This window comes from Artemia sp. Qi Xiang Cuo, chromosome 21, assembly GCF_049724085.1.
Source record: "Artemia sp. Qi Xiang Cuo chromosome 21, ASM4972408v1, whole genome shotgun sequence".
NCBI lineage: Eukaryota > Metazoa > Arthropoda > Branchiopoda > Anostraca > Artemiidae > Artemia > Artemia sp. Qi Xiang Cuo.
This window is the reverse complement of record NC_142814.1, coordinates 47,974,455-47,990,769: the sequence shown is the minus strand read 5'-3', so window position 1 is coordinate 47,990,769 and position 16,315 is coordinate 47,974,455. Positions and strand designations below refer to the sequence as shown.

The window sequence follows — 16,315 nt, the reverse complement described above, 5'->3', positions numbered from 1 at the left end:
TTGAATATGCTTGTCCAGTTTGGCATCCTGGCATCTCCCGTGATGAATCAGACAAAATTGAACCGATTCAAAAAAAAGCCCTGAGAATAATTTTCAAAGAAGACCATTGTTGCTCCTTCTAAAAAAAGGGCCAAGTTGGAAACCCTTGAGCAAGGAGAGTTATGCTGTGCCTCCGTTTTGCAAAAAAATGCAATAATAAACCCTCGCACGGAAAACCTTTTTCCGAAAAGACACTCCCTACCCAGACACCGCCTGCCATGGACTGTTTCTGGACCCGTTCCTATCTTGCCCCTTCTTGCCACCCTACCTCCAGATATCAAAAAACCTTAGTCCCCTTTATTACAGATAAAATAAACAGCTGTTTTTCCTTTGTTTTATTATTTGGTACGGGTGATACTCAAGTTTTATGTTCATTCGCTTGTTTCTTTTTTTTTCCTCTCACTTTTTATGTTCTTCTTTAAACCTTTTTTTAATGTATATATTATTTTTGTTTGTTTATCATTTTTTATCTTTTTAACTTGATGACATTTTGCAGTTTTTAATAATTTTTACTAACGAATGATATATCATATTAATATTTTTGTTTTGAAAGTGTTTGCCCGTTTTTAGTTGTTGTGCTTTTGTTATGATTTTCTGGCTTTTTTTTATGGACTCCGAAATTCTAATTCCGCCCTTCGGGGCTTGTGATAGTAATATTTCGAAATAAATATCTTATCTAATGTTCACTTAAACGTATCAAAAAGAAATAAAATGTAGAAAAATTGACACAAGTATCTAACCCCTTGATTTTCTTAGCTATTGATTACTTTCTGAAAAAATCCCAGGAAAGGATTCCGAGGAATCCTTTCCCAGGAAAGGATTCCCAGGAAAGAAATCCCAGGAAAGGATTCCGAGGAAAGTATCCGAGGAAAGGATTTAAAAATAATATATTAACTTTCCAGCCAGTTGAACTTGTGATTTTGTATCATTGGCATCAAGACAGATAAAAGCTGAAAATAAGATCTTGTTGATCGATTTTCTTATTGATCATTTTGTACCGTGAAGCTATTCCTAACTTTTCAGAATAATATTGCTACAGCTACTCTTCATTGAATTACTACTTCGTCGCGCTGCATTATCATTTATAATCGCTGCATAACCGCAAAAGAATGTATTTTCTTCATCTTCATCAAATGTATTGAAAACAAAGAAAATGGAGACAACTTAATCGTTGTAGCCTAAAATAAGGAACCAATAATTGGTACACCGACTATTGAAAGTTGCAAGCCCCTCATAGACAAAGATGACTATGGACTAACAGCCGAATGTTTATTTCAAGTCTCTAAATGGTCTCAGGCTATAAATCCAAAAACTTTCTTTTAGCATGTACATTAAAATTGAAGTTGTTAATCCCTCAAAACCGTTAAAATGGTATATTTCATGAAAGATCTCAAAAATTGAAATATCATGTTATCGAACTAGTTGGTTCTATAAAGAAGTTTGTCACTTTTCATAATCATACTACTATAAATAAACGCTGCTAAAAATATAATAAAGACACCGGGGACTAGACTTGTATAGCCCCTCATCCCTGAAGACACCGTGGTCTAACAACTATTTCCTAATTAAACCCCTCTTACTTATCTTTTAATTATTTTTTCCCAATTCTTTTGATCAAATAAAAAGTAAACAAATATTTGGAAGTTTCTAAGTCCTTAACGAAGAAGATGGCCCTACTCTAACACCTTATTCTTACTCGGATATCCCTTTCTGTAGCAGACATGAAACCGAATTGTTCGCATCTTTAAATACATCGAAAGCAAATAATTTGCACACCAACTAGCAAAATATGCCAACACCTCATCGCGGAGATGACCAGGGAAAAACAGCAAAATGTTACTTTTAAGTCCCCTACCCCTGGACTTGTAATTTAACCCAGATTTCTTTCCCAATGTGTACTATAGCACCGCAGTTTTCAAACCCTTCAAGTTTTTAACATGGTGTATCCCTGGATCATATTTCTTGACGAAAAACCAATGTCATACACTATCATCAGCTTATCAGGGACTACTGATCAGCGTAAAAAAATTAATGTCTTGGTTCAAAAGTTGATTTTCTTGTTGCGGGCCAAATCTTTATTTAGTCCTACTCAGAAATGAACAATGTGAAAGCTCCAATTTCTTTGGCAATGGGGCCAGGCAACCATCACACATTTTAAGAACTCTTGCAATTTTAGTAAAACGTCGATTTGAAACTGGTGGCTGGCTTCTAGAACGGAGCTTTCCAGCCCGAAGCAGAAACATGGCTCCATGGAACGAAGAAGTGGCAGCACAACTTCACATATTTTCCTCCAATATAGAATATAAAACTCAAATTCAACTGAGGCTCAATTACTAGGAAAAATCATCCTTTTTGGCCCCAGGCAAATGCTATACGCAATTTTCCAAAATATAGTGTCATATTATCAATGCAGAATCGGGTCTAAATTTTACGCAAAAACCACGGATGTTAGACCCTAAAAGTCGTTTAGCAATAAGATGGAATTGGCGAACTAGGAGGAAAAAAAGTGTTGCTGTCGCAACACAATATTTGCTACCGTCATAATTCTGGCCCAGTCCCCCCTTGGGAATTTTCCATTCTCTTTTGCGCTTATTTCTCACCAACAGTTGCTAACTAATGCCAAATAAGGCCAATTTGAAAAGAGCAGAATCAGCAAAACTGCTTAAAACAAGTAAACCTACCTGAACCATATTTAAGCAGACAGTATCCAAATACTTCTCTTCGAATTTTATATCTGGATATTTTTCAGCAGCTTCTCGGCAACACCGCAAAAATAGACCATCAGACATTCGCCTAAAAGAGTATAAAATTTTAAGCAAAATCTTAAAAATACAATCAATGGAAATCTAATTAAGCCACCAACGTCTGTGCTAATTTTCACCAAACATGTCACAACAGGGAAAAGTAAGGAGACAGCATGTGCAAGGTATCAGTTTTTGACGCGGAGATTTTTACCGCAGAAATTTGGGTAAAACGTACGAGAGTCTCCACAAGTCTCGAGAGTCTCGAGAGTCTCCTCCTGGGGTACTACGGATTAGTAAAATTAATTTTCTATTTCACCTCAAGGCAAATTTGCTCTTTGATGCTATCATGTAGAATAGGGTCCATATTGATCAGAGTTTACAACAGCCAACCCTCAAATGTCCAGTGAGGTGGGAAGAGACATGAAGTGACATTAAAAAGTCCTAAAACAAATAAGGGGACAATAAAGGGACATTAAAAATAAAGGGAGATCAGTTTTTAAAACGTTCTAACATTGCATTTAATACAACAAGCAAAATTAATGCTGCCTGACCTTGAATACGACCTTTATTTTTACAAAAATATAAGCTTGGGGTAATTAGGATCAATATAGGAGAAAAAACGAATAATTCGAAAAATCACCTACAGTGAATCTAGTCAAAACTACAATTCAACATTTAATAAACTAATTTCAAATTGTTGAAGCTTCTGGGAGGTAGAAGGGTAGATTACAAAGTTGAAGGAATTACACCCTTTGGTATAATCTAAAGAGGTATTCATAATTAGGTCAGCACTAAAATTCAGTAGTTTTTCTTTTTAACTGTGGTACCGATTACGGGTCACAGGCCATATCGCTCAGTAACGGTACCTCCGTTATTACGAGAGTTGACAGTATCTTGTACCTACGCCTCCCTATCAGCACCAAACTTAGTCTTTTGATCATCTGCATTTCTCGTCCTTAATCTGCCTCAGGTGTTTCAAATATTTCCAAGAAGCGTCGTTTCGACCGATTTAATCTCGCTAGTCTTTACAACGCTGCCACCGATGTCATCTTACACCTGAATTTTATGCCTTTCGTCAAGATATTCACTAAAAACGACAAAGCGAAAAGTTATAATTGGCTAGTTCGTGAAATATTTGTTCCACATACCATTATGGACATAATGGAAGTTCCCTTAGTTAAGAACCATGGTTATTTCTTGGTTATTCGACCGGATCCATGTACTCAAATGCAATTCAAATGCACATTTTTTTTTCTGGTGAAATGGCATTATGAAATGGTGATTCTGGTGAAATGGCATTATGTGAATAAAACAATTATCTTGCGTTATAAGAGGGTTTTATCTCAAATGAATTGGGATAATATTTTATCAATTGCATCTAATAATGAAGAAAGATTTAATTTGTTTTACCAGATTATCCGAAGTGAATTAGAAAAGCATTGTAAAAGGAAAAAAGGACGGCGTAGGACAAACTCAAATAAGCCAAGGATTACTGGAGACCTTCTAAAATTGATGCGTATTAGAGACCAACTTTACAAAAAAAAGATCGATCCCAAATGCGATTTAAACGAGAGAATATATGATAATTATCGCAATGCTCTGAATCGATTATTAAGAAAAGTAAAAAGATAATTTTACTCGAGGAAGTATCGGGATGTCCGGCAAAAACATGGCACGTGCTAGAGAAAGCACTTGAGCAGCCAGCGAATACGATCCCGCTTGAAAAAGTAAACCAAGAGGGCAAAAAGCCCAAAAGTGCTGATGATGTCTCGGAGGTATTCGGAAATTATTTCTCAGCGGTAGGAAAGCCTGTTGCTGAAGGAATCTGTCCAATGTTAGATGATCCAAGCATTTTTGACTACCTTGGTTATTATGAATCTGAGGTTTCAATGTATTTAGCACCTGTATCATTAAGTGAGATGAAACAGAGCATATACAAAATGAAAAGTAATGCTGCTGGTAGTGATGTTATATCATTAAGAGTGGTTAAGTTTATTCTGCCACTAATCCAGAAGCCTTTTTTGTCCCCAATTAATTCTGCATTAAAAGAGGGTTTCTTCCCGTCTTGTTTTAAAGTAGCTCGTGTTACTCCTATTCATAATGGTGGTCAGACACATAATTTAGGAAATTATAGGCCGATTTCTGTTCTTCCTGTACTATCGATTTATAGGCCGATCTTCCTGTGCTATCACCTGTTTTAGAGAACTGCTTTGCTGCCCGTCTTTATGTATATTTAGAGCGTCGCAATGTGTTAAATCCTACCCAATTCGGATTTCGGCATGGCTACATAACACAACAAGCGGTTGGTTATCTAAGCAGCATAGTCAGCCAAGCGTAAGATGATGTCTGCAGGGTCTTAGCAGTACTTTTAGGTATAGTTAAAGCTTTCGAAGCAATGGATCATCATCTCCTACTTCTAAAGTGTGAATTTTACGGCATATGAGGTCCTGGGGTTAACGTTCTTCATGCAATTTTTGTAGGGCGACGACAGTATGCTTAGATTGACTAAAAGCGTCCATCAAACTTTTCTGTTTCATGTGGAGTTCCACAGGGCTCTGTTCTTGGACCGCTATTATTACTAATTTTTGTAAATGACCTAAATCAAACCATATCTAGTATAAAAAACAATTTCAGTGAATTATTCAATGATCCTCAAGAAGTGACAGTACCGATGTTTGCTGATGACAAGTCACTTGTTTGTCTCGCAAGAACTGAGAAGGGATTATTTGAATTAAGTAAACAATAGTTAGACAGAGTTTCAACTTGGATGCGCGTAAATAAACTACAAGTTCACCCGGCTAAGAGTAGTTTTATCATATTTTCATAGTTATCATAGCTACATATTACCCATGGATTTCTCGATTAAAATACAGTTATGGCGAGATTGGAAGGAAGTCTTGTGTCAAGTATTTAGGTATTACACTTGATGAAACTTTGTCGTTTAGGAAACATGTTGGGAACACGTCAGCGATTTTATCACGGAACATCGGAATCCTTAGAAAACTCGCATACTTTGTCCCGCATCGCATTTTAAGGTTGTTGTATATCTTGATAATGCATCCATATATTTTATATTGTTCTTCGGTATGGTTAGGGACATTTCCGTCACTAGTTAATCCAATTCGAGTTCTCCAAAATAATGCGATCCGTTTACTTTGTAATAAATCTTATGGTGATTCTGTGAGATTGGAGTATAGACAAACAATTTACCAGCTGCTGGCTTATGGGATTTTTATCACCAGTTATTTATGTTCAAGTAAAATAATAATAATCTACCTTTATGCTTTTCAGGCATGTTTAAGGTTAGGTCTGATTGCCACAATCATAATACTCGAACAAGCAAGGCACTGTCTGCTCCAATTGCCATTACTACAAGGTCTCAATTCTCCTTTATTTGTCGAGGAATAAAATTATGGAATGCTAATGATAAGACAATTAATGACACAACAAGTTTTGAAGTATTTAGAAATTAAGTTAGGGAAAAAATGCATTCTAATTATGAGTTTTAAATTATTATTTGAAATTTTTATTTGTATTTGATTTATAAATTTATGGATTAGTAATAATATGATTATTAATGGCATGAAATGGTTTGGAAAAATTTAGAAGTAAAGTCAAGGAAAAAATGTATTCTATTAATGAGTCCTAAGCTATTATTCGTTTTTTATTCTCTTCTTCTTCTTTTGTTGTTTGAGGTGTGTGAAGGAGTATAGTGGATTATTTGGACAGTTTTTCCTTTTTTTGTTGGCGTTACGGTGACTCCAGTAGTAACTCAGCAAGGAAATTATGTATTTTATTTATACACGTATACATATATACATATTTTTTTTTATTATCAGTATTTCTGGTATACTTAATTTGTGCTATAAATTAGTACTAAAATTTTCTCTTTTTTTCTATTCCTGGCACGCCCCTAGGACAACTTGCCTTAGCAAGTTCATGGGCAGGCTAGAAGATTTAGTTGAAAGACTTGTTTTTTTTTAATGTATTATATATTTACATATATGTATGCATTTTGTCAAGTTCTATTTCTAATTAATAAACTAAACTAAATCATCACACGTGGGGAGCATCGTCGTTTCAATATACCTAATCTACTTTGGGAAAAAGCTGCTCTCAAAATGCTGCAATTTCCAGCAATTTTCTCTTAAACTTGATCTATTACAAAACGGATTGCTTACAGAAGTTGAAAATTCTTCGATAAGAAATGGGACTCTATTCTTTCTCTAGAAGTTCGGAGGTAAAGTCTGACTCAGAAAATGAGCAAAAAAGGGTCGTGGCTTAAATAATGTGTCACCTAGGTTTTGTAAAATGATATTGAGGAGGTCAATCATTTCATTTTTAATGTTTTCCATCATTTAAATGAGTCCCCATATATCTGCCTAGGAGTCTGTTTGAGCATACTACTGAAAACTACTTGCAAATATTTCAACAGCATCTGTATCTTCTATATATGCGAAATCCGGATTCAATTCAAAAATGCATTCCACCCTTTTCTGTTTCGCCAAATATTTTTCATTTGCGTCGCTATTAAAAAAAACACTTCTATAAACTTCGCGTCTAATACACACGGCAAGAATCTATAAGAAATCTGTTTCGCCAAATATTTTTCATTTGCGTCGCTATTAAAAAAACACTTCTAGAAACTTCGCGTCTAATACAAACGGCAAGAATCTATAAGAAATCTGTTTCGCCAAATATTTTTCATTTGCGTCGCTATTAAAAAAACACTTCTAGAAACTTCGCGTCTAATACAAACGGCAAGAATCTATAAGAAATCTGTTTCGCCAAATATTTTTCATTTGCGTCGCTATTAAAAAAACACTTCTAGAAACTTCGCGTCTAATACAAACGGCAAGAATCTATAAGAAATCTGTTTCGCCAAATATTTTTCATTTGCGTAGCTATTAAAAAAAACACTTCTAGAAACTTCGCGTCTAATACAAACGGCAAGAATCTATAAGAAATCTGTTTCGCCAAATATTTTTCATTTGCGTCGCTATTAAAAGAACACTTCTAGAAACTTCGCGTCTAATACAAACGGCAAGAATCTATAAGAAATCTGTTTCGCCAAATATTTTTCATTTGCGTCGCTATTAAAAAAACACTTCTATAAACTTCGCGTCTAATACAAACGGCAAGAATCTATAAGAAATCTGTTTCGCCAAATATTTTTCATTTGCGTCGCTATTAAAAAAAACACTTCTAGAAACTTCGCGTCTAATACAAACGGCAAGAATCTATAAGAAATCTGTTTCGCCAAATATTTTTCATTTGCGTCGCTATTAAAAAAACACTTCTAGAAACTTCGCGTCTAATACAAACGGCAAGAATCTATAAGAAATCTGTTTCGCCAAATATTTTTCATTTGCGTCGCTATTAAAAAAAACACTTCTAGAAACTTCGCGTCTAATACAAACGACAAGAATCTATAAGACAATTTTGTAGGATGGCATTTCTTTCAGCACAATTTGAAAACAGACAAAACGCTTATCAAAAGCTTGGCTTTTTTTAAATGTTATGGCAAAACTGGAAAAAGAAGGAAGAAGTGAAGATAAAGGTTCTCCCCTTGAAAATTATGTTAACCCCTTGAGGATTATTCTGCATATTATGAAGTAAGAATTGTTTTCTGAACATGTTTCCTTATGTACTGGACTAACCCTGCACTTACACCTTCTTCTTTGTTTGCAATCGAGTTATTCTTTCTTCTTCTTATATTAGATTATACTTACATGTTGTTTCCTTATTGCAAATGTTCATTTTTTTTTGTTTTCGACGTTTTTTCATTTATTTCTCAGGCCCTGTTATATTATTAAATAAAAAAAACAAGTTTTTTAAACTGAAAGTAAGGAACGACATTAAAATTTGAAGCGAACAGAAATTATCCCGTATATGAAAGGGGCTGTCCCCACCTCAACGCCTCGCTCTTTACGCTAAAGTTTTTTATTATTTTAAAAAATAAAGTTGTGAGACTTTCGTCCACCCTCGTCTGCAGATATAGATCGTCTGCTGACTGAAATTGGAGACCTCTGAGAGTTGAAATCCTTGAGTATCAATAAGAGCTACAAAACACAATTGTTTTGTTGACAAATCAGTTATTTCCAAGCTTTTGTAAAAAATTAAATTTAAAAAACAAGTTTTTTTTAACTGAAAGTAAGGAGCGACATTAAACATTTAAACGAACAGAAATCATTCCGTATATGAAAGGGCTGTCCCCTCCTCAATACCTCGCTCTTACGCTAAAGTTTTTTATTGTTTTAAAAAATAGAGTCGTGAGACAGAGTCAAACTTTAGCGTAAAGAGCGAAGCATTGAGGAGGGGACAGCCCTTTCATATACGGAATAATTTCTGTTTGTTTTAAGTTTTAATGTCGCTCCTTACTTTCAGTTAAAAAAACTTGTTTTTTTATTTAATTTCTGATCGTTTTTTAGTTAATGCAGCTTTTATTTTAAAATGCAAAATTCCACATTTTGGCAGACAAGAGTTTGAAGCTTCTTTAATAATGTTCTTTGATAAGCTGAATCGGATGGTGTGATTTTCGTTAAAGTTAATTAAAAAAATTTACAATTAAAACAAAATTTTATTGTTTAGAAAAAATTGAGCTGTGAGAGAGGCAAACTTTAGCGTAAAGAGCGAGGCGCTGAGGGAGGGAAAGCCCCTTTCATATACTGAATAATTTCTATTTGTTTTAAGTTTTAACGTCGTTCCTTACTTTCAATTAAAAAAAACTTGTTTTTTTTATTTCATTTGTGAACGTTTTTGAATTAATGCAGTTTTTGATTTTGGCCACCTTCCATGAATAATTATAACAAAATTTGCATATTAATTTTACTTTTTTTGGTTAAATGGCTTTCTCGAAAGTTGTTTAATTTTATTTACGAACGTTTTTATTAGTAATAAATATACGTAACTTACGAATTAACTTACGTAACGAACTTCTATATTCATATATTTTTAATACGTATATTAGGGGGTTTGCCCCCTAGTCAATACCTTGCTCTGTAAGCTAAAGTTCAAATTCTGTTCCAATTCTTTAAAAATGACCCCTTAATCACAAAGGCTGTTAATTAGAATAAATAGCTCTTATGAAAGTACTAAAAAACCAACAAAGAGAAAAATCTCTAAAAAAAAAAAAAAACAACCGATAATGTGGCCAGTGGGTCTAAAAGTAAAAAAACATAAAAAAAAAAACGCGGATATTTCGCCTTTATAAAAACAAGGCTTATTCAGCACGAAAGACACAAAAAAAAAAAAAAAAACAATAAAAAAAAAAAAAAAAAAAAAACAACAACCAAAAAAAAAAAAAAAAAAATGTACAATCGGCGCAAACTAATCCACGTAGGGAAAAGATGCTAAAATAGAGTTACTTCAGTGAGGACACCAGAGTAACTGGTGTCAAATGGTATTCGTCAAATGAAAGTACTAAAAAATCTTTGGCTTAAAGAGCGAGGCATTGACTAGAAGGTGAACCCAATCATATAGCTAATATTTTTTATTCGTTTTAAGTTTTGATGTTGCTCCTTACTTTCAGTTGAAAAACTTGTTTTTTTTATATTTAATTTCTGATTTTTTTTAAAATAATGATGAGAAACCCGGCGCCCCATTCCTAGCAATGTCCCTTCCACCATGAAAACTTCCTTCATGAAAAGATCCTCCCATAGAACCCCCGACCTATCCTCACCCCCCACTGCCAGAAAAAATTCCCCCAGAAAACATCTGTATACTTCCCAATAACCAATACTATTTGTTAACATCGGGTAAAGTTCATAACTGTCAGCCCTCCCCCTGGGGGCTTCGAGGGATTAAGTCATCCTAAAAGACATACTTATAATATTTTCGAGCATGCTGAGCAAAATGGTTCTCTCAATATTTTTATCGGGTAACTTTGGGGAAAAAATGAGCGTGGGAGGGGGCCTAGTTGCCCTCTAGTTTTTTGGTTTCTTAAAAAGGGTACTAGAACTTTTAATTTCGGTTCGAATGAGTCCTTTCACGATATTCTATGACCACTGTGTCGATACAATCACCCCTGGGAACAAAAAAACAAAACCAAAAAAAAAAAACAAAAAAACAAATAAACACGCATCCGTGATCTTTCTTCTGGTAAAAAATGCAAAATTCCACATTTTTGCATATAGGAGCTTGAAACTTCTGCAGTAGGGTTCTCTGATACGCTGAATATGATGGTGTGATTTTCATTAAGGTTCTATAACTTTTAGGGGGTCTTTCCCCCTTTTTTCGAAAATCAGCCAAATATTCTCAGGCGCGTAACTTTTGATGGGTAGGACTAAACGTGATGAAACTTATATATTTGAAATCAGCATTAGAATCTAATTCTTTTGATGTATCTATTTGTATTAAAATACCGTTTTCTAGAGTTTCGGTTACCATTGAGCCGGGTCGCTCCTTACTTACAGTTCGTTACCACGAACTGTTTGATTATAGAATAAATTTCGAATAAGTGATTATTAATCCCTAGCGTTGAAATAATTAATGATATATAATTAATCTATACGACTACTAACATGTTACTGAAGTACCCAGCCGCCCGAGACCAACACAGCTACACACATTCCTCCTCCATCCCAATCCATTCAAAGCCTCCTCTTCACACCCTCCCAAGAAGTTGCTGTTTCCCATAAATATTTCCCTACGACATCCTTCCACCATTCAGCATTCAGCAACAACCTGCTTTTCGTTGACCCTAGACGGTTGGCCGACAAGGACAATCTTTGGCAATATGTCATCCCTTATCCGCAGTTCGTGTTCAAGCCATCTTAACCTTTCCCTCATTATAGCCCTAGAAAGCAGGTAATTAACCTATGATACACTATTAATAGTAACTAGTTTATTAAACGGACCTGGACTGACAGTGGAACGAATTTCCGTGATGTAACCAGAAATACTTTTAGTTAGCAAACCCGGCCCATGATCTGGTGGAAACTGTTGAAATTTGCTTTCGAAATAAACTGTTTTTTCAGCCATGTTCAATTTTATCAAGTTTAGTTAGTGAAGGGGTTTCGCAACGAAAGTAAGCTATTTGAGAACTGACCACGCTTCAATTATCTTTATACAATGATATTCAATTTAGTTCTTGCTTCCAGTATATGATGGGAATTACTTGGAAGTATTCCAACAGCATCTATATCTTCAATATATGCTATTACAAGTCCGAGTCCAATGCAAAAAACATTCCACAAATTCCTATTTTGCAAAATATTTGACCCAAATTTCATTATGGACACGTCACTCACTTTGATAAATTAATAAATTAATAGATTGATTAATAAACATAACATCAAAGACCCAACAATTTCAGTTTCAAAACTCCATGACAGACAAAAAGAAAACATCAAGTCAAAAGTGGTTTAGTATTCTTCTTTGATTTATTGTGCCCTTTGCATATTCAAAGTACCCCTTCCTCCCCCATCAGCACTCCCTGGTAAATCCCCTACAAAGAGTCGTTATACATTTTTGAGAGTATTGCCAGTTGATGAGGCCCTTCTGTTCATTGTGTCCTTTTTAGACTTAAGAGGAATCGATACCTTAAACATTATTTTGTGAGCCTCAATGTCGGCTGACTGTCTCAAAGGCAAAGGGTCAATTAACGAATTCTCCGAGGGGACTACTTATCATTGAAACCTGTTGAGAATTTGTGATTTAGTTATGGAATTTGATTGAAAAGACAATGGAATTCTGTCAGCAAAGTTGTCAATCAAAGCGGGTTGCACCACAAACAATTCGAAGAGCTGTTAAACTCATCAAATGACATTTCTTTGAAGTGATTTTGGAAAATATACTAAAACGTTTTCAGGGACAAGCCTTTCCTGCATTTTAAAAAGAAAATTCTGCTCCGTCTGATCGAAAAGACAAAGTCTACGCTTTCTAATGATATAAATTTCACTAAAACTAAATATATCTATCTCCAGCACAAAACAAGAGAAGTTACAAGGTTTTTCTAAGATTTCAGGGAGAGTAGATGTCGGCTTTTAGTTTTCTGCCGTTTATTCAAATTGCTTATCCAAGTTCTATAGATTATGGCAAGATCACCACATCAATTTTAAACAGTTTGGCCACACAAACTGAAAAAATTTATAATGGACGAAATAGGCTGTTTCTTTATGGTATCGAATTCCCTTTCATCGACATCCTATCCATTTTCATCAACAGAAAATCAACAACCAGCCCCGTCCCTATTCTATTCCCCCTCCTCTTTACCCCTTTCCCTGCAGAAGGAAAAAATTATTGATGACTTCAGTTTAAATAATCCTGTTGCTGCTCCTGTCGCGATAGGGGGCAAGAAATTCCAAAATAAACCTTTTTCCCGGGAGTTTCACGAAAAACCTTACGTATTTCCTTCTGTCCTTTACAGCAATGCCGAAAGTTTAAATCTACAGAAATTTACTGAACTTCAGACCACGGCTCAAATGCTTGGCTCTTCCGTTATCTGTGTTTCCAAGGTCCACCGGCAAGATCTTAATTTATTGAAGGTTCTTAGGTTTTCTTCTTTTATGAAACATCAGCCTGATGACCATCCTCTTAGCAAAAAAGGAGGAGGAATTATGAACCTGATGCACAAATATTTTAAACTTCAGCTTTTAAATATACCTTTCCTTTAAGATAATTATGAATTTTTTTGGTTTAGAGCCAAAACTACGCAACTCCCTAGGCTGCCTTCTGCCATAGCAGTATGTGTTTTCTATTATTCACCTGGTCAGCCAGCTGTGGCAAGAAAGGCTTTTTGGGAGAAGCTGCAGGAATAGACAGATTACGCCCAGAGAACTCACCTATATTTTGGAGTAGTAATGCTAGGAGATGCTAACGAACTCGATAGCAAATCGCTGGCCAGGTCACTTAACCTTATAACTCTAGTCGATTTCCCAACAACTAAGGGAAATACTTCTCTGGATGTAATCCTGACAAATCTTTCGGAATATTACCAGAATACAAGTAAACCAGCACCCCTTGGTGGAAGTTATCATAATATGTTACAGTGGAACCCCTTAGAAAAAGTAAAAATTAAATATTAAGTAACCAAAGTTACTTCAAAAACGATCACTGACCATGGTCTGCTGCAATTGGGTAACTGGATAACGGGAGAAAACTGGGTCGCGGTCTCTTCAGCTAAAGACTTGGATTCCCAAGTAAAAGAATTCCATAATAAGGTAAATTCAGAATTTCTCGAGTGCTTTCCCGAACGTAAGACTAAATTCTGTTCTAGTTATAAACAATACTTAAATTAAAAATAAAGCAACTGATAAAACATAAATTACACCTTATACAAAAAAGGTCAAGAGAACTAAGCAAAACAGTTGGCAAACCAAATAAAATGAAAAATCAAAGAGGCATAAGCAAATTACTATGAGGATGAAGTTGACCATATTTTGGAGTCCAAGCCTTCGCAGTTCTTCAGTAAAGTAAAAAGTCTGACTGGCAAAAGTTCTCAACCAGTTGACTTCATGAAGGAGGAGCCTCTAGAGAAAACTGCGAATGACTTAAATGCCCATTTGCCTTCAATTGTGCAGTCTTACCCCCCTCTTCCACCCGTGGATCCTCCAGTAAATATACTCTTTCAGATGATAATTTAATTGCTGATATTTCATCGGCAATTATAATCCGTAAACTCTCTTCGTTAAAAAGAACTTCCGTTGCCCCTTTTGACATTCCAGTTGCTCTCATTAAATCATTTGCCAAAGAATTATTATTTCCCCTTAAGATAATTCTCAATAATATAACAAAAACAGGATATTTTCCAAAGAAATGGAAGAAAGGGTTTATTACCCCCATTCCAAAAAAGGAGCAGTTAATGATTTCTCTGGTGTCCGGTCGATCACAGTTACGTCAGTTTTTAGCAGAATATACGAAAGCTTTGTTGCCGCATGGCTGAAAAAATATCTTTTGAAAGTAATTGATGAAAAGCAATTTGGTAACATCCCTAAGTGTTCGACAGTTTATTACCTCGCTAATTTAATTGATTTTAATTTTAAAACATCTGGATGAACCTGGAAAAAGGATATATTTAATTACAATTGATTTCAAAAACGCATTTGACCTTGTTGATAACAAAATTCTTTTAGAAAAAATGACGGAAAAAAATATACCCAGGTTTATTATTAAAATCATTAAGAGCTTCTTGACAAATAGAGAGCAAACTGTGAAGTATAAAGACCAATTTTCCACTTCTCTGCCAGTTTTTTGTGGAATTCCACAAGGAACTGTGATCGGGCCGCTGGACTTCATCCTCATGATAAATGGAATTGCTGCTGACCTGGAGGATAGATGGAAATACGTTGACGACTTGTCCCCAACGGAAGTCGTATCTGAGGATTCGAAGAGCAATGCTGCTGGTTTCATCGACCAAGTTACCTCAGAGGCGGCTGAACTTAACATGGTCGTGAATAAAGACAAATGCTCGGTCATGACATTTTCTTTTCTTCAGAATACTCAACCGTCTTTCGAGCCTCCTATCGCTTCCGAGCTAATAAGCCATAAAATAACTTTATTTGGTGTGGTGATTTCTTCTGACCTCTCATGGCTGGAGAATACAGATAATTGTAAAAAAAGCTAACGGCGCAATCCAAATGCTAAAAACAATGAGACAATTTCGAGTTCCTAAGGACAAGCTGAAACTAATATTTTACACTTTCATCCGCCCCTTAGTTGAATATGCTTGTCCGGTTTGGCATTTTGCCCTTACCCAGGATGAAACTGATAAAATAGAACGAGTTCAGAAGAGATCACTGCAAATCATTTATGGCGGTTCCCCTCTACCTTACTCCTTTTACTTCAAAGAATTTAAACTTGAATCCCTTTCTTCCCGCCGAGGAAAATTATGCCAAAGATTTGGCTCCTCCCTCCTTCAACATCCCATCTACCGATCATTCCTTCCCCCACCTTTTGTCCCTATAAGATCTCCTCCACCCAGGGAAGTGGCTGAGAAGGTTCCGAAACTAACCCCAATCCACTGTAACACCATGCGCTACAGTAAAAGCTTTGTGCCAAGCTTTGTGAAATATTACTATGATCTATAGTGTTTTTATTGTTTAGTTTATTTTATCCTGACGAAGTTTTATCGGACAATTTTATTTTGCTAATTATGACTAAGAGACATCATATTTGGGCTTTGCCCACGAGAGCTATGTCTTGTTTTTGAATTAAATGAATTTGAACCTTAAACAAATTAAAGATATATTACCAATCTCTCTTGATTCTATTAATTTTTCGCTAATTTCCTTTGTTCAGAATAGGTAGAGTTTAAGAAAACATTCAACAAAATTGTCTTGCCCTAGAATTCTTACTGAATGATCTACATTTTCGCCAAAAATTCAATAACAAAGTTTTGGAATATTTATGAAAGTTACATAGATTCACGATCTTGTATTTCACTTTCAAGAAATAATTTAAAACTATATCTAATTGATAATTATTAATTAATATGAAATCATGGATTTCGGTGCTGGTGTTTATCTATGCTAAGATTAATATTTCATACGGAGTGTGGGCAGGGTTGCCACCCAGTGTAAAAAAATCACTAG

At 35.2% G+C, this 16,315-nt stretch overlaps 1 protein-coding gene across 1 annotated transcript in view; it reads right to left on the bottom strand.

Annotated features, from left to right (window-relative positions):
• Positions 1–16,315, bottom strand: part of Idh3a (isocitrate dehydrogenase [NAD] subunit alpha, mitochondrial) — a 49,457-nt gene that overhangs the window by 13,684 nt on the left and 19,458 nt on the right. The window contains exon 5 of the mRNA XM_089107124.1: positions 2,721–2,832. Within this exon, the coding sequence (XP_088963250.1) occupies positions 2,721–2,832 (112 nt within the window). The remainder of the gene's footprint in view (positions 1–2,720; positions 2,833–16,315) is intronic.